Raw genomic sequence first — 24,248 nt, forward strand, 5'->3', positions numbered from 1 at the left:
TCAGAGGCGGCCCTGATACCTAACGAAATCAGTGATGAAACAAAAAGGTGGCTTTTTCAAATGTTTGTGTATTTGAGCAAGTCTAGACCTGCTATCTTAGCCACTCAGAAGATGTTTATTTTGTGCATTTAATATCAACTATTTGCTGATGTGAATCAACAGGTGTCAGAGAATATAGCATGGATTGTATTTAGTTATCAACTAGTCAAGGGCGATATTCTTGACAAGATTCTATCTCAGAATGAAGACAGCTTTCTTGCCAGTTGTCGGTCTGCTTGTAGAAATAATTTTAGCTGGATTCTATGAAGATGAAATGCGTTACATCGAGGAAGTGTTTCCAGGTAAACAAATAGATAAAGCCAACGAACAAACGATCAGACAACATTTTTAATAATAAACTACATCACCTGTGACCTAAATTTTAGCTTTTGATAGAAATCTGCTTGACTGAATGTTGTCTAGTGATACATTTACATAAGATTCATGCTATGCGTGGGAGATGATGCATGGTCGAAGTTGATCTCTATAAGTAGTTATAACATTCCTAACATTTCTTCTTTATACCTCATCTACACCTACTCGAAGTTGCATCATGTGTAATGAAGGACCAATATTATACTAGTGTAATATTATATAACCGTTGGTTTATATAATGATATATTATTATATCTTATTGGTTTGTACTATTATATAAAAGCAATGGTTCTCAATTGTTTATAGAAATGAATATTAATATCGAGCGTTAATTAAATATTTCACTAACAAACTTGACCCCTTTATGTCTAAGATTGCTGGTTCCGTGCTGACAATATGCGCAGGTCCTTACAACAAGTTTCTAAGTTTATGTTGGATTCCTTTTAATATGGTTAAAAAGCCATGATAGCATTTCGTTTATCAGAACAACAAAAATCAGAAAATCTGTATGGCTGTTAGTAATCATACTTATAATGAATAACCTATAAAATTAACATCAAATAAAATTTTAGTTTAAATCATTTGAGAATGAAAAAATTATATTAAACTTTATTTCTTTAAACATTTTAACTTGGCTGCTTAGTATTGGAAAGTCTTTTGATCATTTTTTATTAGAATAGCTCCAATCAACACGTACCTTAATCGTCGACCATTCAGTTAAAAAGAGCCCTGCTTAAACTTAAGCTAACACTTTCGTAGGTAAATTGTTAAAATAAATTGTTAATATAGATAATTATTACAATAGCAATCATAAACAAAGCTAATCATTACAATCATACAACAAAGATAGTTTACTAACAACATTATCAAAATATCATAAAAAGGATAATATTGCTTTTTTATCTATTGACAACTTCTCAACTTGTTATACATGTCTGCAGATGACGTAGCTCTGTACTGTCCGAACCTTCCGAGCTATGGAGGGCTGAGAGCACTGGCCGGTGAAGCAGCCTACATGTGTCCCTTTGAGAGTGATATGGTAGAATCTATCGAGGTTATTGAAACAGATGATTCAGGTGAAGTCATATTTATGTATGAATACTGCACTACTGTACCTGTTATTAACAAAAGTGATGTAGAACAGGGAAGTGAAAATACTTTAGTTTAAAAAAACAGGCCAACTGCAGAATTAACAGTTAAAATAGTACACAGCAGGTGAAGATTTAGTGAAGCTAGGAAGTGCGAGAGCGAAAGAGTAATAAAATTTAATACTTGACTAACCTACAGTATAGAATATTGTGGTGACTGCAGTGCACAAGGCATGATGAAGATTTGACTACTCAGCACATTTATCATATAATGTATTATATGACAGGTGGAAGCAGGTGCCAGCTTTAAGATCTTTACGCGGGTCAACCCGAACATCCGAGCTAAGCTTAATATAATTTTTTTTATTTTCACCGCATTTAAAAGTTTTTCTGTAAGATTCTTGATAAAAACACTGTTTCTTAAATATTATATTGTAGAATTGCTGGTATTTCTAAAGCAAAATAGTGACATAACAAACAGTTTCTACATAACTTTATTTTCTTTTATATTTCGTTAGATGTTTCATACTGATTCTATAATTTATACATAAGTATATTCAATATACGTTAGTAGCCATTGTTAACTACACGCAGAAGGATAAAAAAGCAATCAATCTTTTAAAATATTGCCTCATGTACATTTAGACCAAATTAGTAGCTAATTAAATGTTTAATACTTTTCAGCTGTTGCGTAACAAAGAGACCAGACTTGGCTTTAGCATTACTAATCTTTCTGATGGTTAGACTCTGGTCTGTGCTCTTTGAGGCCACCGACTTGACTAGCTACAATATCACCTGCTTGTCATGCCATGTGTCAGCATCGCTATATTTTGTTGCACAAGGAAGAAAACCAAAACCGTATTACGGGCCAATAGATGAGACTGTTAGCAAGCCTGTGATTTTGCTCTGGACGCCGAGAATGTCGAATAAAATTGGGTACATCAAGCGATGCCCTAACAGTCAATGTCTTATTACAGAGAACAGAAACTGGCAAAACCATTCTCTTACAAAAGTAAGTAGCACCTACTTGCTCTCTCATTGGTTGCTTGTTTTTGTTTGCAAACTTACTTTGGCCAATGGATTATAGGGTACCATTTCTCAGTGTGGCACAAAAAAGGCTGTGCTTCATTGGGCTCAACAATGGAAATGCATACCAAAACTAAGTGAAATACTTCTATGAAACGCTTCTTAAGTGGTATACTTCTATGGGACATCTTTTTAGGTGATATACTTCTATGGGACATTATTCAAAATTGTCGATCTTCCATTGCCCAGAAAAGATGGTCAGTTGTGGGCGTTGCAACACGAGGAGTCCCCGAAGAACAGCCCAGTTTTTTCCTATGGGTCTATGATGGAGCTATTCAACATTACCAGTACATTCCGACAAGAGTCGCATTACCCAATCAGCACACAGTATTTGGGAAGCGCGGAGCAACTCCTAAGTCAGGCTCATATTAAAACTGTTCAAGATAAAAGCAAGTATGATTAGCTACTATTTGATTACCACGAGATGACAAATCATATTTAGTCGTAAGGTCAGCCTTGCATTATGCCTTATAAAACATGGCAAAAAATTTGCATATTTGCAGCAATTGAATTTTAACATGTTTCTATTTTGTTCTATAAAATGTTTGTACAAGGCCATGACAAATAGCCAATTATGGTTATAGACTATTGTATGTTATAGCATTAATTATCACCAATCTGATTAGAAACACAAGCTTTGAGGGAAAGAAATAGAAATGTTTTCAAAAACAATACAATATTTCGTTTGAGATACTGGCATTCTTCTTCTTAGTATGTTATCAATAGTCAGTAGCTACTACAACTACATGTGTAAAGAGGTATATAGTAGTTAACAGTTAGTAATACAACTACATGTGTAGAGAGGTATATAGTAGTTAACAGTAATACAACTACATGTGTAGGGAAGTATATAGTAGTTAACAGTTAGTAATACAACTACATGTATAAAGAGGTATATAGCAGTTAACAGTTAGTAATACAACTACATGTGTAGAGAGATATATAGTAGTTAACAGTTAGTAATACAACTACCTGTGTAGAGAAGTATATAGTAGTTAACAGTTAGTAATACAACTACATGTGTAAAGAGGTATATAGTAGTTAACAGTTAGTAATACAACTACATGTGTAGAGAGGTATATAGTAGTTAACAGTGAGTAATACAACTACATGTGTAGAGAAGTATATAGTAGTTAACAGTGAGTAATACAACTACATGTGTAGAGAAGTATATAGTAGTTAACAGTTAGTAATACAACTACATGTGTAGAGAGGTATATAGTAGTTAACAGTGAGTAATACAACTACATGTGTAAAGAGGTATATAGCAGTTAACAGTTAGTAATACAACTACATGTGTAGAGAGGTATATAGTAGTTAACAGTAATACAACTACATGTGTAGGGAAGTATATAGTAGTTAACAGTTAGTAATACAACTACATGTATAAAGAGGTATATAGCAGTTAACAGTTAGTAATACAACTACATGTGTAGAGAGGTATATAGTAGTTAACAGTTAGTAATACAACTACCTGTGTAGAGAAGTATATAGTAGTTAACAGTTAGTAATACAACTACATGTGTAAAGAGGTATATAGTAGTTAACAGTTAGTAATACAACTACATGTGTAGAGAGGTATATAGTAGTTAACAGTGAGTAATACAACTACATGTGTAGAGAAGTATATAGTAGTTAACAGTGAGTAATACAACTACATGTGTAGAGAAGTATATAGTAGTTAACAGTTATTAATACAACTACATGTGTAGAGAGGTATATAGTAATTAACAGCTAGTAATACAACTACCTGTGCAGAGAAGTATATAGTAGTTTACAGTTAGTAATACAACTACATGTGTAGAGAAATATATAGTAGTTTACAGTTAGTAATACAACTACATGTGTAGAGAAATATATAGTAGTTTACAGTTAGTAGTACAACTTCATGTGTAGAGAAGTATATAGTAGTTAACAGTTAGTAATACAACTACATGTGTAGAGAAATATATAGTAGTTTACAGTTAGTAATACAACTACATGTGTAGAGAAATATATAGTAGTTAACAGTTAGTAGTACAACTTCATGTGTAGAGAAGTATATAGTAGTTAACAGTTAGTAATACAACTACATGTGTAGAGAAATATATAGTAGTTTACAGTTAGTAATACAACTACATGTGTAGAGAAATATATAGTAGTTAACAGTTAGTAATACAACTTCATGTGTAGAGAAGTATATAGTAGTTAACAGTTAGTAATACAACTACATGTGTAGAGAAATATATAGTAGTTTACAGTTAGTAATACAACTACATGTGTAGAGAAATATATAGTAGTTAACAGTTAGTAGTACAACTTCATGTGTAGAGAAGTATATAGTAGTTAACAGTTAGTAATACAACTACATGTGTAGAGAAATATATAGTAGTTAACAGTGAGTAATACAACTACATGTGTAGAGAAATATATAGTAGCTAACAGTTAGTAATACAACTACATGTGTAGAGAAAAATATAGTAGTTAACAGTTAGTAATACAACTACATGTGTAGAGAAATATATAGTAGTTTACAGTTAGTAATACAACTACATGTGTAGAGAAATATATAGTAGTTAACAGTTAGTAGTACAACTTCATGTGTAGAGAAGTATATAGTAGTTAACAGTTAGTAATACAACTACATGTGTAGAGAAATATATAGTAGTTAACAGTGAGTAATACAACTACATGTGTAGAGAAATATATAGTAGTTAACAGTTAGTAATACAACTACATGTGTAGAGAAATATATAGTAGTTTACAGTTAGTAATACAACTACATGTGTAGAGAAATATATAGTAGTTTACAGTTAGTAATACAACTACATGTGTAGAGAAATATATAGTAGTTAACAGTTAGTAGTACAACTTCATGTGTAGAGAAGTATATAGTAGTTAACAGTTAGTAATACAACTACATGTGTAGAGAAATATATAGTAGTTTACAGTTAGTAATACAACTACATGTGTAGAGAAATATATAGTAGTTAACAGTTAGTAGTACAACTTCATGTGTAGAGAAGTATATAGTAGTTAACAGTTAGTAATACAACTACATGTGTAGAGAAATATATAGTAGTTAACAGTGAGTAATACAACTACATGTGTAGAGAAATATATAGTAGCTAACAGTTAGTAGTACAACTACATGTGTAGAGAAGTATATAGTAGTTAACAGTTAGTAATACAACTACATGTGTAGAGAAATATATAGTAGTTAACAGTGAGTAATACAACTACATGTGTAGAGAAATATATAGTAGCTAACAGTTAGTAATACAACTACATGTGTAGAGAAGTATATAGTAGTTAACAGTTAGTAATACAACTACATGTGTAGAGAAATATATAGTAGTTAACAGTGAGTAATACAACTACATGTGTAGAGAAATATATAGTAGTTAACAGTTAGTAATACAACTACATGTGTAGAGAAATATATAGTAGTTAACAGTGAGTAATACAACTACATGTGTAGAGAAATATATAGTAGTTAACAGTGAGTAATACAACTACATGTGTAGAGAAATATATAGTAGTTAACAGTTAGTAGTACAACTTCATGTGTAGAGAAGTATATAGTAGCTAACAGTTAGTAGTACAACTACATGTGTAGAGAAATATATAGTAGTTAACAGTTAGTAGTACAACTTCATGTGTAGAGAAGTATATAGTAGTTAACAGTTAGTAATACAACTACATGTGTAGAGAAATATATAGTAGTTAACAGTGAGTAATACAACTACATGTGTAGAGAAATATATAGTAGCTAACAGTTAGTAATACAACTACATGTGTAGAGAAATATATAGTAGTTAACAGTGAGTAATACAACTACATGTGTAGAGAAATATATAGTAGCTAACAGTTAGTAGTACAACTACATGTGTAGAGAAACATGTAGTAGTTACTGCAGCAAGTTTATGTTCTGTTGGTTCATACAAACAAATATTTCGTTAGCGTGTGCAAATATTGTCTAAAAATAAAAGCTTACTATATAGTTGTTAACAGACATTCATTAAAAATTAGATCAAGCCTTTTGCGAACACACATACCATAAGTTTGGTTGCAAACCCTCTTCAGGGTATCAACTCAAATCAACTCAACAAAGTCAGGGTATCAACTCAAATGCCTTATATTAAGCCTATATATTAGCAATAAACTGTTATTACATTCTAGATATCAAAGGGACGAAGGCCTAGCACCAATAATATATGTACAGAGTGACTGTGATACACCCAGTGACAGAGATAGGTTGGTTCGATGGATGATGCAGTACGTCAGAATTGACTCTTATGGAAAATGCTTGAATAATCGACAACTTCCCAAGCAGTAAGTAACATGAAATGAATATACAAAGGTACTTAAACTGCTAAGTACCTTTGTATTTAATAAAAGGCTGCCATTTAATAAGAACTATTAGCAACGTGGAGCTTATGACATAGGCAGGGTGGTAGGTAAGCAGCGAATAAGGTAAGTCGTCTAAAAAGTAAGCCTTGTGACAGGCAGGTGCAACGATCTTCTGTGGAGGCTACCAACATTCCTCCAGCTTTATTTCGCTTGTTGATGTATTTCTATTGCATCATTGTTTAGATATGTTAACAAGTGCTAACATATGTTAACATACGTGAATGAGTACAAAATAATTAAAATATGAAATGATGGCCGGCTTGTTGATACAACAATACTGAAATTAACATTTCACGATGTCAATAATAATTTGCCCGATGAAGCTAGGTCTAGCGACAGTAATATTTTTAATATCGACAGTCTGCAGGATCCAGTGAACGCGATGCATAGCACGGAATTCATAGAGTTGGTCTCCAAATATAAATTTGCTATCGCTATGGAGAATGCTGTATGTACAGACTACATAACTGAGAAGTTCTGGAGGCCTTTAGCAGTGGGAACTGTACCTATCACTTTGGGGGCTCCAAATATAAAGGTGAGGCTGGTCTTTGATTGTTACATGGCACATAGCTAAATAATTTGTTTGCTTGTCTAGATTTTCTTAATTCCTGTAGATTGGAAATCACAAATCTCAATTCTGGTTATACGTGTAGGTGATTAAGTTCCATAGTGCAACTTACATTGTAATACAGTGAAATTGTAGACTCTAATTTAAGCACTGACAAAACTCAGTCAAACTTTTATATTATAACCTTGGAATGACCTCCAACAATATCTAAGTTAAGGTTTTGTCTAGACTTTATGAAAAAATAGTGTATAGAAGTATTGTTGTTTTGTTGTTTTTCAGGAGTTTGCCCCAAGCAACCGGTCAATTATAGACATCCAAGACTATCGCACGGTTAAAGACCTGGTCAGCACAATTCTAGAGCTAGATAGAAATGATACTGCATATGAACAATACAGAGAGTTTAAAAAGACTGGCTTAGCCAATGCTAAGCTGGAGCGAATCCTCCAAACCAGAAAGTGGGAGCCAGATTTTGATGCTCTTGGAACTAACAACTATGGAACAGAGGGAAACTTTGTGAATCACTTTGATTGTTATATCTGTGATATGGCCAACAACCTGACACCTCTGCCTAGGACTGTAAACAAGCAGCATTATGGTTGCCCACTGCCAATGGAGTACATTAGCGAGAGTAACTTGAAAAAGCAAAGACCATTCGGAGATTTCTGGTTTAGCGCATGGATGGCAGCCTATTGCGATGTGAAAGCTATGCTGGAACTGAGCAAGGGAGGGAAGGACTATGTGAGTCAGGAAGTCTTGGCTGCCCGCAGTAGAAAGTGTTTGCTAAATGGCCAGTGGAAAGGGCAACATATGTTGTAGTTGTGGAAGATGGAAAGTGTTTTTTTAATGAAACTATGTAAAAGCTTTTGACCAAGAATTGCGATCTCTATCTGAAAGGTGTCTCCCTATCTGAAATGTATCCTATCTAAAAGATGTTTTTCTACCTGAAAGGTATTCTCCTAGCAACAACCTGTTCTTGCAAAATGATTGAATACTTCTTAAGATTTTTGTGGCAACTCCTGGTGACACAGATGACGTGCTGGAAGGCTTAGCAGTCTTCAGGAGCGTTTTTAACCTATCATACACACTCCAACACCCTGAAACACATAAAGTACCAAAAATGCTTTTATTAGAATTCCTAGCGGTGTTTGAAACTATTTCCACCTACCCCAAAATGAAAAACTTTCAAGTATTAAAGTGGAATATTTAACTATTTACACTTGTTATGTTCAAATAATTACATTGAGTAGATAATTCCAAACATAAACTAGACATCAGCAAGTCTAAAAAAGTTTTGTAACGAAAATATAAATTTAAGCCGTCTTTTAGTTGGTATAAAGATAACAATTTAAGGATCAACTAGACAGCTTCTTTCTTCTCTTTACGCTGACGCTTGGCATCATTGGCAGCCTGCTCATTGCGTCGTTTGGTCATTGGGTTCCTTGGGTCAACGATATCATAGCGATTCACATCAGTTACATTCGCGTCCAACACGTTACCATGGGAGTCTCCACACTCCAGTTTATGTATCATCCTAGCACAGATGAACATTGTATTCTTTCATCAGTTGAATTTTAAAGCATTTTGCGCTTTATGTACTGCAGTGAGGATCAAGGTCATTGCAATATCAGTTATAAAGACAATGACATAAATTTAACAGAAACAAACAGAGCCTCATCGCTTATAAAACCACTATTTAAAATTAAATACTGTGCTTTTCATCTTGACAAAAAAAATAGAAATTCAAGGAAATTTAGAAACAAATGAAAATAGAAGGAATTAAGGGATAAAAAAAGCTGCAGCAAAAAATACAAATGGAAATGAAAAAGGATGATGTAATGAGTGAAGAGCAAATGAAAAGGAGATAGTGTTAAGTATGATGCATCGAGAATCATGAATAATAACAGTAAGTTAGGAGAGTAAAACAGTGAGAAATAAGAAGAGCAGATGAGAAATGAGTCATTATTACAACTCACCAGCCCTCATCGGACTCTTCCTCTCCTTCACCCAGTTGTGAAGAATTATCTTCCCTCTCTTCTTCACCGTATTGGCTGCTCAGTTGTTGTACTGTTGAAAGTTTGCTTTTGAACTTGTCTAGCATGGCCAATGTCTGGTTTTCGCGCGAGGTGCCTGTATATATAGAACAGTGTGATCTTTATGGTTGTATAGATGATAGTGTGATCTTTGTGGTTGTATAGATAACAGTGTGATCTTTATGGTTAAATAGATAGCAGTGTGATATTTATGGTTAAATAGATAGCAGTGTGATATTTATGGCTGTATACATAACAGTATGATATTTATGGTTGTATAGATAGCGGTGTGATTCTATTAATTCTATTATGACACAGAGAATTATGATACAGAGAATTACCATGGCAAATAAAGCAATTCTATAATGATGGGAGTAGCTCTAAGAAAACAACAGTTTGATGGCTACAAAAGTAGATCTAAGAATGCAAGAATGTGGTAATCAATACCTTTCTTTGGTAATGCTTTCTTATTTTGCTTATATATTTCGCACTCCTTCTTGAAGTCAACTACAGCCTGAGGAAGACTAGCTTCTTGTTTCTCCTCTACAACAGAACTTGTTTAGTTATTTCTCTAAAAGTGCCTAGCAGAAACTCATAAGCCAAAAATATACTGCAGATAAGGTTGACACACAATTCGTTACATTTAATGCATGCAGAGCCTACAAATGTACATGTATACAGGCTCATATTAGACTATACAAATGTACATGTATACAGGCTCATATTAGACTATACAAATGTACATGTATACAGGCTCATATTAGACTATACAAATGTACATGTATACAGGCTTATATTAGACTATACAAAGGTCAGACTCATGACTAGGCACATTTTTACAGAGATACGGGATGAGTACATATTAGTTGGGCAGACAACTCTATATACATACATACATACAGGTCGAGTATAGATTATGAATGAATTGGACACACGACTGATAACAGTAATATGCAGATTTAGGATACACTACACATGAATTGAGCGCACAATACGGTTTCAGAAAACAACTATCTACAGCTGATGCCCTTGCAAAGTTTAAAAATCAGACTACAAGCCTTTAGTGAAGCGAAGTGTGTGTTAGGAATTTTTGTGGATTTCAAAAAGGCTTTTGATACCATCAACCATAACAATCTGACAACAAAACTTGAAATACTCGGCTTAGACACTACATCTTTTCAATGGTTCAAAAGTTATCTAACAAACCGAACACAATCAACTAAGATTCAGAATAGCATTTCTTCATTGCAAACATTACTTCATGGAGTTCCTCAAGGCTCTGTCTTAGGTCCTCCATTGTTTTTAATTTAAATAAACGATCTACCTACCTGTTTGCTACGTAATCGCTGTATACTATATGCCGGTGATGCAAATTTGTTTTATGAATCAAAAGACCTTAATAAAATTTCCAATAATCTAAACAATGACCTTCAAAGTTTATATACTTGGTGTACCTCAAACAAATTGACTATTAACATGGACAAAACCCGAGACGTTCTTTTGCGAAACCCCAAAATAAATTTAATTTTACTGATAAAATCCTTAACATAAACTCGCAAATTATCTCTGAATCTGACACTATTAAACTTTTAGGTATAACGTTAGACAAACACCTAAATTGGTCACTCCATATTTTCGATATTGCAAAAATTACGTCCTATTTCAGGGTTATTGTTTAGATGTTCCCGGTATCTTCCTGAATATATATTTTACTTCTGATTTCCAATTCTTATGTAAACTCAAAACTAACTTACTGTGTTGAAGTGTGGGGAACTGCTCCAGCTGTGTACTTAAATCATTTATTTCTCTTTCAAAAAGGCTATTTTGTATTATTTGTAAAAAAGATTTCCTGTATCTTAATAAAAAGCTTTTCCAAACCTTAAAATTTTTTGACATTTTTCAGTTATATATATACCATACTTTGCTTCGTGCTTTCCTAACATTTCAAGATTATCTTTAAAACACTGCCTGTAAAAATTATGACGCAAAGTTTTATAAATTTACCCATTCCACCACCTAGCTCCGCTGCCAGTCATCAAAAAACAACATACCAAGAATCGGTGCTATGGAACCAACTACCTAAATATGTTAAAAAACATAGGAACATTTCCGAATTTAAAAATAGTCTAAGGGTTCATTTTTTGGAGCGGGAGTGAGAGTCTATTTTTTTCTGCTATCGACCAACTGAGCCTTGCCTTGACCGGTTCACCATTGCATATAGGCCTCATCATCACCTCCTTTGAGTTGTTAGATTTATTGTTTATTATTAGAAATTAATTATACACTCTTATGTTGACAACCATGTGATGTGTTTATTACTTCAATTTTTTGTTCTTTATTTTTCTACTGATGAAATAAACAAACAAACAAACACAGCTTCATATAGACTAGTTATATATTTATGTTAGATCATCTCTCCTTAATTCAGCCACTGTAACAATAGACACAATGCTATAATCTGTGTCGCACAAGCAACATGATAAGAAAGTCATTTCTACCTACTGGTATTATAAGATTTCTTTTCTTTAATAGCCAGGTTTGAGTTTGCAGTAAGTCATACATGTTAATATACAAATATGGTGCAAATACAGTAATCCCTCTCTTTCCGCGGTTAGCCGGGACCAACGACTCCCACAGTTAACCGGGACTGACGACTCCCGCGATTAGTGAAAATCCGCGAAACAGATCAAACAACAGACTCATATTTAATAATAATCACTTTTCTTTTTTTTTAAGGTTCAATAGACAATTTTGAGTCAAGGGTCAAGGTCATTTAAGAAGCATCAAGGGTGTCACAAACACATTTCGCTTTTACTCTTTACAAGACGTAACAGGAAACAGCGAACCGCAACGACTGCTAGCACAATTGTGCTCTCGGAGGAATCTGACTGTGCCGGAGTATAAAAGATTTAAGTATTTTACGCATTTCATTTTCTTTATTTTTCATTACAATACATTTTTGTTTTTAATGAATACTTTTTTAAACCTTCAAAGTACTGAAGCCATGAAAGATGCCTCGTGAAGTAGCGAGGGTTTACTGTACATAGAGTGACAGAGATAAACTAGTAGAACCAAGAATAATATCAGAGCGATTGCATCACATCATTACACCGATAACTGAGAGAAATATCAATCCATAAGTTAGACATGACAGCTATTGACAGGTGATAACAAGTGTCATAGGTAGTACTGATGATCAGGTAGTACCAGATGAAATAATGTCAGCAACACCTGCAATCTGATAACCATAAATGAGCCATTAATTTTCTATTGACAAATGTTTCTATCACACACTTTGGTGGTTTTGCAATGTAGATACTCACCTGCAACCTCAGCACTTGTATTCTTGGATTCCTTCAACTGTTTCTTGAGATTCCTAGTTTCTTTTCTCAATTCTTCTCTGATATATAATAGATATATAATAAATATATAATATATGAGTAAGCGTATGAGGAGAAGAGAAAGAGCCAGTAGCAAACTGAGACATTTACAACAGGCAAAAGCAAACGATGAGGCATATTGAATATTAGAAAGAGCTAATCTGTCTGATATGATGAGTCTAATGTGTTGGTTGGCGCAACAAATACCTCAATATTATTGCTTGTTCATTCAAGTTTGCACCTCCTAAACTCTCTGTGATGCCTGATTCAGACCAATGTCGTTCATATGGCGCGTAAGGTGCTGCGCCCTGCTATGCAAGCTTATGCAGGTGTGTGATTGATGTGAACTGCGATAGGTATGAAATCGCAAGATGACGCAACTAAACTCTGCACGCAATCCACAAAAGCATTGTCCTGTGCAGTAGTGCAAGGGCGCGGCACTTCACATGCCATACATATGACATCGGTCTGAACCAGGCATTGTGTTGTATTCCCATTATAGCCCTTCACTACTATGGGTCATATATTTAACTAGAGAACAGCTCTTGAGAGTTTTCACCTTTAGTATTTGTAACAATACAATAGCAATCTTAGCGGTGTGCTGAACATCCTGTTTCTATCTTGTCTAAACACTGAGTAATACACATACATGTATAAAATGTTGACAAATCAGATTAGGCCATCAGAACACCTCAGCACCTAGAACAGACTCGCGCATGGCCAGAGGTTTCTAACTAAGTAAAACGGGTGCTACTAACAAACCCAAACTTGAGTACTATACCATGACTCACAGTCTAGATGACTGTGCGCCAGTTTCCTTCTCTGACTCCACTGACTGCTTCCCTTTAGTCGTGTTGAACTCCTCAAGTTTCTTCTTAACATTGGCCATTTCCTCCGAGCTAGATTTCGTAATGACTGCGGGCACCTCCAGATCTCCCTCAAGAGTGCTCAATTTCGGATCATCAGCCAATTCATGGGCGCTTTTTCCCTTTGTCCTCATACTCTGCAGGTGAACCAGAAACTCTGAGCACTGCATGTTTTTATTTGACAAAAATACTAACTCTTTAAGTGCATGCTGCCCGCCCTGTAACTGTGACTTCCCTTTCTATTACCGGCATATGCTGGCTGCATAAGTGTACATCGAATTATCACTAAGCATCGGGCATAAAACTCGTCAATCCTTGAATCCTGCAATAAAAATCTATTAAAAAAACTACCTTAGGTTCCATTATCATAGTATTTAATGTTTATAGTCCAGCATAATGCCCTAATATTAAAAATACATCAAATGTCAAAAATGGTAAAGCGCTATCAGCAGCAGAATTATTAGTTACTCGTAGTGAATGTTCTAAATGATTGGTTAAAATGCCATGAAATATAGGGCTGCTAGCCGAATCCCGACGTTGCACGGGTATTAAAAAACAGTGGCAGATAATGTAGTAGCCTGCCACTTGCCATTAGCCTGGCACATCGCCCATGGTTAATTAGAGTAAGCTAATATTGTATTGTTAAACTTATTAGTAGGAGCTGTGAGAGCAAGCTTTAGTGACGTTTAGTACAAGCTTTACTGATGTTGCGTAACATAACGTGCTCTGAGTATTTTAACTCAGATAACGACTCATATCGCCCGATGAATCCATTGCATCTCGCGTAGCCTAATTGGTTAGGTTATTGCCTGGTGAACGGGAGGTTCCGAGATCAAATATTCTGCAATAAGGAGTTGTAATTGCTAGATACTAATTGCTATAGCTGGACGAACGAAATGGATGGAATGGACGGACGGAATGATGAACATTGAGGTTTACATAGATAAATAGTTCCGAGCTTGTAGGAATATAACATTTTGATGAAGAATAACCAAGTTCAACAAAAGCCTTGGTTTTCACTCAAGTCTTTGTTAAGTCGATATTGTTATATTTTTTTCATTTTTAATAAGTGTACAGAGACTTATCTAATCGTTGTATAAATATGCTTGTAGGATAATCATTCTCCTTGTTATTACTTTCATCAAAGACTAATACAATGGTGTTTTAACAACTTAAAACTGAGTTCAATATAGATGAGACACGTTTGCTTACAATCATATCAATATGTAGTCAGATGTTCAAATGATAACCTAACCACTGAATTACAAGCGATGGTTTGATATGATCTGGTACGATCGATTGAGTAGTATATAAAAAACTATAAAAAACATGCTAACCAATGATGCAGTTGTATTTAGAAGGCATGCCACACAGAACTGAAGTCTGAGCTAAGAATAGCATTCCTACCTGCTAGGGCTGATAAGGATAGCATACCTACCTGCTAGGGCTAATAAGGATAGCATACCTACCTGCTAGGGCTGATAAGAATAGCATACCTACCTGCTAGGGCTGATAAGGATAGCATACCTACCTGCTAGGGCTGATAAGGATAGCATACCTACCTGCTAGGACTGATAAGGATAGCATACTAACCTGTCAGGGCTGATAAGAATAGCATACCTACCTGCTAGGACTGATAAGGATAGCATACTGACCTGTCAGGGCTGATAAGAATAGCATACCTACCTGCTAGGGATGATAAGGATAGCATACTGACCTGCCAGGGCTGATAAATATTAAAAGGTGGAAACAAACCTCTACAACCTCCTTCGTTTCTTCTTCATCTTCTTCAGCCTCAGCCCCAAATGATAGCAATTTAAAATCCCTAAAAGGAGAAGAAGAGATGCATGCAACAGTTGCTATGAAATAAATAAACATTTTAGTCAAAAACTGCAGAACTTCGAGTTAAGCTCTTTTTATAAATAACATAATAAAATAGCCATGAATCATATAAATTAATTGATATTAAAGTCGTTAAACAAAAAAGCAAAAATGCAACTTCTCATGACAGAGAAAATTAATTAAAAGATAAGAGTTTTCTTTCTACAAAAAGAGAGCAGCTAACTCCATACAGCATAGGCAGAACTCATACTTTTTGCCTTTAGCCTTGGATTTCTTTTTCTTAGAATCTTCCTTCTTTCTTTCATCTTCTATGGTTTGCCTTGGTGTGATGTCATCAAAGGGGTTTCGCAAAACCTACACAAAAACATTTGATCCTTGTGACAATAGTTAGTATTTTACTTTTTATTATCATTGCCTTGATCAAGCAGCAAGCTTTTAGAAGCAATTCAAATTTATTTGTATAGTTACATGAAATTATATTATTAGCAATTCCTTTTATTCAGTTCTTGTCCCACCATTAACCGTGCTCTAGTACTAGCAGATGTCACCGAACTAAAATAACTGCAACTTGAAGCATTGTCTATATATAGTTGCTGTCTCAGGCTGTTTGACAGGGAAAAGTAAAATAAATGCATGAAATGAATAAAAAACTAAAACTTTGTTACTATTTCAGCAAGTCTGGACTTTACTGACACGCGTGTCCGTGAGTACCTCAAAGATCACAGAGAATTTACAGAGAATTGTGCACAGACAATGGCTCTGTGATTTTGGCTGGCCATGTCTGAGTCTAGTGGCAAAGGACCCTCAACAACTAGAGACATGTTCAGTTGTAGAGGGCCAATTAAAGTTAGATGTCATTCCTGTCACTACTAGTGGCGTTGTTTGAGAATTGAACCCCAACAGGTTGTTTGAAGGTGAGGCATTCTAGGCCAATAAGCCACGGCTTAATGGTGGCTAATAAATATTCTGGAGTTGATTTTAAATCTTCTCATCTTTGAAAATAGCCATCAGCTGCTCACCCAAAACATTTTTTGTAATCCTCTTTAGTTGATTCTAGACGGTACCATGACTCGTCAATTACAAATAAAAAAATGTATGAATTTGGGCTATGAAACATCCTCTGCTTTAGCGATCTGCACATAATTCCCAGTTGACAATTTTCAACCAAATATGGAAAACAATTAAAATATGAAGAGAATTCCCCACAAAAATCAATGCGGCAAGGCAATTATAAAAGTTGTCCTCTCTCTCTTAACACAAGTTCATTGAAAATATTTGTACCGGCGGAGAAAGCCTGAAGAAATAACTTGGATAAAATATAATTATACAGAATATTCAGTTTTATGGCTATATAAAAATTAGAATGAATAAAAGTTAATCACCTCCGTTTTCTTGATCTTAGGAGGGTCTAGAGGCCTGTCATCACCATCCGTGTGCAAGTCATTCATCTTTATAGCATTGTAAATAGTCTCGCCAGCTATCTATAAAACAGAAACTATAAGCGTACAATTTGCGGAAGGTGTACACTATGTTCCTGCGTAACATACGCTGTCTAAATACTAATCATACAAGCTTGTCTTTTCTGTACATAACAGAGTCTTCTGTTTATTACGAACGAGAATCTTAAAACTGTAGGTACAGCCTTGCTAAAGAAAGAGACTAGAGACATAGTCTTGAGGTCGAGGTTGTTTTACTGTGATAGAATAAGTCCTATGTAATTGTCAGCGTTGTAACATGGGATTAGACTGTGTCACACGACTTTACAACAACGATGATCTGTCAGCATTCACTATTGACTGATTGAACCAAGGATCAGAGTCTTGCTAAACTTATGATGAGATTCTACTATGCCTCAAGAAGGTCGAAAACAACACAGCGGGTTAATTCAATTTTTTTATAGTAAAAACAGAAAAGTTCATCTATAATTTTCACAAGGAAAGACTGGTGAGTAAGATGTAAAGATACAACTTTCACTCTACTCCTCGATAATTATAACATCAGTGGAACAATAACAGCTACACACAGAGTTAGCTTGAAAGCAAACTTACATTATTGAAGCAACATTTACATTACAAATGAAAATAATATCAATATAAATCTAAGATTTAAAGCTTTTATTTGATGTAATTTTTATCTTAGTAGACCTACTCAGTAGAGATAATAGTTTGAGTGAGACCCTTGCTTGGAACACTCAGACTTAAGTAAAAGTACGATTATGATGTCGATAGTTGCATATAGGTAAAGAGACTGACGGAGTCGAGACACAGCCATGTAACTTGAATGCAATAGCGGGTATAAATAATAAGAGAAATAGGAGGCTGCTCAACTAGTGACATCATTTTGGCATGTAGTTTTCTTCTTAGCGTTTTAACCGCATCAATTTTTGTCGATTTTAATCTTGAAACATCCTGGCAGTCAGAGCACCTCAAACATCAAAAACAATTGCCATTGATAAAAAAATATCGATACTTTCTGATAAAACCTACTAAAAGTTTGTGCTAGTTCATCATGAAACACTACAAGTTTAAAGAATACAAGCAGGCTTGGGGCCACTAGCAGTGCAGACTGCACTAGTGCACTGCACTAGTGCAGTGCATAGTGCAGTGCAATTTAAAAATAGAAATGTCTAGTGCAATGCTAGTGCAAATTTGACATGAGTCCCTGGGTGCACTAGTGCAAGTGCAGTGCTTAGTGTGACATGGTATGTACTAGTGCAGTGCCTAGTGCGGATTAGAAAATTCCCATAAACGCACTAGTGCAAGTGCAGTGCACAGTGCAACATAAAATGCTCTAGTGCGGATTGGAAACTTTTTCATAAATGCACTAGTGCAAGTGCAGTGCCTAGTGCGACATAGTATGCACTAGTCTAAACTAGATCTAAACTGACTGACGCCAACTTTGAAAGGCTAATGTTCCTTCGGTCTAATAAACATCTTCTCTGAACAATATTGCTTATCAATTTTGCCATCAATATGACTTACTGTTTACATGATACTGGTTTATCCAAGGGTAGATTTTCTTGTTGTACATAGTACATTTATGTAATAAGAAGTGAATTCTTCCGTTCCATGCTTGCTTAGTATATTTAATTATTGTAATTGTAATACATTGCACTATTTGATATCTGTTGTCATCTGCACTATTTAATATTGAGCATTATTGTAGGTCTATGGTTTGTTTGAAATTTTAGGTGAGGCTAGTTTCTTTGACAATACATGGCTGACATCCTTTGCTCGGCTATAATTGTACTATTGCAGTGGATAGCAGTAGATATCTGTTGATTAGCAAGCAATTCTTGCAGCTGCTATAGCAAAAAAGCTCATTGGTCTAGTGCCTAGTGAAGTTTAATAGTGAAGTGCCTAGTGCATTTATGATTTTACACTGCACTAGTGCTAGTGCAGTGTCTAGTGCACAAGAATTTTTGCTATTGCAGTGCCTAGTGCATTTTATATTATTACTATGCCATGCACTAGTGCTAGTGTAGTGCCTAGTGCACAAGAATTTCTGCTAGTGCAGTGCCTAGTGCATTTTATATTATTACTATACCATGCACTAGTGCTAGTGCAGTGCCTAGTGCACCTTACTGTCGTCTAGCTAGCAAATAGTGCAGTGCGCTCAATACTCACTAGTGGCCCCAAGCCTGCGTACAAGTTTTCCTTGCAAGCCACGGTCAAGACTGTGCACAAGCCAAGGACATATAGAAAAGACATGTTCTAGTAGACTACAACACAGAATTGATTTACCTTCCCAAATATTGTATGCTTGCCTTGCAGCTCTTGAGTTGGTCCAAGGGTGATGAAGAATTGACTGCCATTGTCATCTTTGCCAGCGTTTGCCATGGCAACCAGACCACGACGAACGAACCTGAGGCGGGTGTGTATCTCATCCTATCACATACAATAAGTTGCAGAAGACATGATTGCATATTGTGTGTAACTAGTTGTTTGATAACAGCCAACTGGCAGAACACAAATGCCAAGAGCAACAAATCTTTATAACTAGTGTGAAGATGAGAGTGAAGATGAAAGGAAGAACTAGACTCCTTACTGCAGGGCTCGATAAACTCACATAAAATGATAAGCGTGGAGTTATACCCTTATGGCAGCAAACAGTACTTGCATTACCATCTCGTTTGAGTATGTTTAGTACGGTTCAGTTGAAGAGAAAATGCAACAACTTAAAGCAGAAATTGAAAACTTTCAAAAACGGCACATATTAGTTGTCTGCAGAAATTACCACATGAGCAGCATTCAAAGCAGCAGTTGACCACCTACCCTAAAGGGTTTCCCATAAATGGATTCCCCTCCATTACCAGTTCCAGTAGGATCACCACCTTGGGCTATGAAATCTTTGATAACTCTATGAAATATGGTTCCGTTGTAGTAATTTTCCAAACACAGCTGTATAAAGTTTCTGCATGCTTTAGGAGCCTCCTTGGACCACAGCTCTATATCAATATCTCCAACAGATGTGCTCAACAATACCTACAACACAATTGGTGATAATAAAGTCTCTGTCATATCTTATGAATAAGTAATGCTTATAGACAATTGCAAAAGAAATATTTCTATCACAGAATATTTAAAAATATATAATTTACCACATATTGATTTGTTAATGATGACTAATTATCATAAAGCTACTATGGAAAATGACAACAATTGCCCAAGTCATTTGTGTTTATTTTATTTAGTCAATAAGGCTTCAATATAATAAACATATATATAATATAAGTTGTAATATAATAACAAGATTTGTCATGCTGAACCAAATCTGCGCTATACCTCTGGCTATACAAGCAGGAAGGACTAAGTTAAGGACTAGATCCTTCGTACACTGAGTAACTGCTGTCAGATTTCTACTGCGGGCATATACTGTGCACTGGTCAATTTCAAGTGCTCCATTTAGGTTTAAATACAACATAAAAATGTAGATAATCTAAGTTATTCTTGTAATGATTACTATGCTTTATGTAGCTGGCTACTAACGCAGGCACTACTTAAGCTCTTGTAGGAGTTGTCTCACTAGTAGATAATGCTTTCATAGATATCAGAAGAAGATAACTCTAGGTTCTTTTCCACAAGCGCTTAGGCTTAGCACTATCTAGACTGTTTATAACAAAAGATTCAGTAGAAATCCATGAAGCTCAAGTTTGTCAAGTTGACTAACTTTCCGTTGAATTAATAATTTAGTTTGCAACCACAACTTAGATTCACACTACTTGAATGGTGTGTGCAGCCTTTATGTTAGAACAGGTAGCGGCGTGAACAGTATTATTCAATACCCTCAGCTATGACTCTATGACAGAAAGATTTCCAAGCATATTTAGGGTATGATATTTATGACATCTATGTGAATATCAATTTGACAGATAAACTAAAGTATGGATAGTGTTCAGCCTTTACACTTTGTTTATATAATTAGTTTAGTTTCAATAAACTGTGAAATAAAAAAACTAACTTTTACCTCTATATACATTTTTAAATGTTTGCAATGTCTAAATTCAATTTTAAATTAGCAAATATAACATAACTCCACTTAGAGAAATGCCCTTTTACACAATCAATGTGTATTTTTGTTGAACATGTCAAGAAAGTCTGACCAAGCCAATGATCACTGTTTGCAGGACAGATGCACATCTGTACTGCACTATGTAAAGACAGCATTGTTCAATATTCCCAGCTTTAAGTCTAACTTTTTACTGGAGTTTGTATGAGCAATCCCTCGCGGAGCGAGTTGATGCTTGCTTAGCTTACAGCAAGTAGAGGCTGTGCGTGTTTTTAAGAGCATTGTTGCACAAACAATGTCTCTGTGATCTTGCCTGAACACGTCTGTGTCCAGTGACAAAAGAACCTCAACAACTGGAGACATCCCCAGTTGCAGAGATCAATTTACAGTTAGATGTCATTTCTGTCATCATCAGTGACCGTTTTTGAGGATTGAACCCCGACCTGTTATTTGAAGGTCAGGCATTCTAGGCTAGGAGTATAGTATGCATACTGATGACAAGCAGCTTTATTCATCCCCTCATGCCATACCAAGATGAAGTAAATTCACATCCTGAGGTACAACAGTAAACAATATTTTTAATCAATTGAATTATACATTTTGATGCAGTTGTAGCCAAAAGGACATGAGATACAGAGAAAAAAGGCATGTCATGAAATGAAACCCGTTTATAGTTTTTTGGTATTATGTAATCAGCTGGGTTATCTATAGATAATTTGAGTTGCACCTTAACCTGAGTCAAATGAGGATACAAATAACCTTATTTCTACCTACACCATCTCTGTATTAAATGTAACAACAATATTGATCACGAGTGTGTAGCAAGTGTGTACTGATGATGCAGATTCATTACAGAACAGACTGTAAACATGAAAAATTAAAATAGCGCTTGTTCATGTTAGTTATGCTAATCTAATGTTCTTAAAAAATATGGTTGTAAACTTCACATTTTCCACCTTTCACTTTTTAAATAAATTAGATTACATGTAATGTGAAGCATCATTACATTGATCTACTGTCAATAGCTGTAATTAAGATATGGACGTGGGTGGTATAAAGTATAAAAAGATCAAATATTGAGTTAGTAAGAAATTAAATGTTAAATATTCAGTTAGGTGTTAGTTTCACACCAGTAGAGTAGAGCCAGAATCAGCATGACCAGGGTCATTGTCAGATTAGGTTAAGGGAATATGAATGCTGTGCCTACAAGAGTTTCTTATAATTTGATAGTTAATCATTGTGGATTTATCAGAGGTTTCTTCTTCATAATTGCACAATAATCTTGCCAATTAAGTTTTCATTGCACCAGCCACAACCTAATGTCTGACAAGTGCTACCAGGTTCAACTGATTCAAACTGACTACAGCTGACTTTTGTCTGGCTTTAACCAACTTAACCAAGTTTTATGGTAGTTTGATTTTATTTCTCCAAATGCTGCATAACAGAAAACTAGATGTTATTGAAAAATTAGCAAGCAACAAAATATGAGCAAAACAGCAAAAAAACCATAACGTGCCTTGTTTGTATAGAAGCTTAAATGCTGACACTAAGCAGACCTGCCAACCCAAGGGTGGGGCAATGCGTGAGATTTGGTTTTGGGGCAATTGATGTATCAATGATAGTATATATAAAATTGTGGAAATTGGGGCAAAAATCTCACGCATTTTCATTTTTTCTTTGAGGTGATTGCGTGAGTCTCACGCCCAATGCGTGAGAGTTGGCAGGTATATATATATATATATATATATATATTCGAATCTGTCCAATACGCCCGAGGGCATTATATGAACATAAAATTTGAGATAAAATGATTGATAAGAACGCTAAAACCTAATTTGTTGCAATACCAAGATCGTATTAAAAACTGAGGGAGTCATCAACGCCCTGACCCACAACATTCGGTGCCATTCTATTATAAAAAGAGTGCTTATATTGGTCTATCCTAAAATGTGGGTGGACTACTCCATGACGGGTTTGGTGGGATGGGTTAAAAGAGATATAGTTATTGAGGTCTAGATCGTATAGACCAAACACAATTCTTTTTAAAAATTTCAAATCCAAATCTTCTCTTCTATCTTTTAGTTCTTGGATGTTATTTACACGCATGCACTCTGTGACACTATCCATAGGCCCGAGTCTGAAAATCCATCGAACCCCCCGTCTTTGAATTGTTTCTAATTTGTCAGTTAAGCCTTTTGCGTGCGGTGACCATACCTGACAGGCATATTCGAGTAATGGTCGAACAATTGTGTTATAGGCGACAATTTTTGTTGATATGCTTGCATTAAAAAGGCAGCGTCGGATAAGTCCGAGTGCCTTATTACTTTTCTTAGTAATGTTTAAAATATGCTCGTGCCACTTGATGTCGCTTTGTATGAAAACCCCCAAATATTTCAGACCATTCGCCTGTGGTATAAAAATTCCGTTCATAAAAAGTTTAAAATCTGGTGTCGACCTGCCCACCTGCATGTGGATACACTTTTCTGGATTAAATGTCATGCCCCACTGTGTGGCCCAATGCTGTAATGCTGTAACGTTAGTCTGCAAAGCCAGCTGGCTGGTGTTTGTCAAATCCATGCACAGCAGAGTATCATCGGCATACAGTCGACAGTCAGCGTCTTTCACACAGCGGTATGACACTAAGGTATACTGCAAACAAAAAACCGTGCTATATCTACTGCAATAGAAGTTGAGGCGTTTTGAACTGAGATCTCTTAGTTAGCTATCAAACTATTCGAGGCAAAAACTATACAGACAAACGACTAATTTCAAAAAGTTATGTATCACCTTTCCATCAGTTGGTGGCTCTTGAATATAGATGCTACTCATTACGGAAAGCTGATAAGACCGAATATCATATTAATTTGCTATTTACTGGAAACAAAACTTTAGTGTATTTGTCTGCTAACCAGCTACATAAAGTAGATGAAAGTTAAAAAAAATTGTAGTGTTACATACAATCTAACAACTATTTTATTTTATAATTTATTAAAAATATAACATAAAATTTTATTTGACAGAAATATCAGTTTGGATAGAACTTTGCGGAATTACATAGGTTTAAATTCACTTAC

At 35.1% G+C, this 24,248-nt stretch overlaps 2 protein-coding genes across 2 annotated transcripts; one reads left to right on the plus strand and one right to left on the minus strand.

Moving 5' to 3' along the window:
- The first annotated feature begins 7,384 nt into the window (after nt 1-7,384).
- Nucleotides 7,385-8,364, plus strand: LOC137399775 (alpha-(1,3)-fucosyltransferase 11-like). The gene is made up of 2 exons (XM_068085995.1): nt 7,385-7,515; nt 7,828-8,364. The coding sequence occupies exons 1-2, from the start codon at nt 7,417-7,419 to the stop codon at nt 8,362-8,364; spliced, it is 636 nt and encodes a 211-aa protein (XP_067942096.1). The 5' UTR covers nt 7,385-7,416.
- A 206-nt stretch (nt 8,365-8,570) lies between these two features.
- On the minus strand, nt 8,571-24,063 carry LOC137399359 (spliceosome-associated protein CWC27 homolog). Its single transcript, XM_068085440.1, has 11 exons — nt 23,962-24,063; nt 19,941-20,150; nt 19,410-19,553; nt 17,049-17,147; nt 15,917-16,020; nt 15,580-15,649; nt 13,750-13,961; nt 12,902-12,978; nt 10,026-10,121; nt 9,522-9,675; nt 8,571-9,079 (listed from the first exon to the last, which is right to left on the minus strand). Exons 1-11 carry the CDS (start codon nt 24,001-24,003, stop codon nt 8,905-8,907), a joined length of 1,383 nt encoding a protein of 460 aa, XP_067941541.1. The 5' UTR covers nt 24,004-24,063; the 3' UTR covers nt 8,571-8,904.
- Nucleotides 24,064-24,248: the final 185 nt, after the last annotated feature.

This window comes from Watersipora subatra, chromosome 7 (genome assembly GCF_963576615.1).
Source record: "Watersipora subatra chromosome 7, tzWatSuba1.1, whole genome shotgun sequence".
Lineage (NCBI taxonomy): Eukaryota > Metazoa > Bryozoa > Gymnolaemata > Cheilostomatida > Watersiporidae > Watersipora > Watersipora subatra.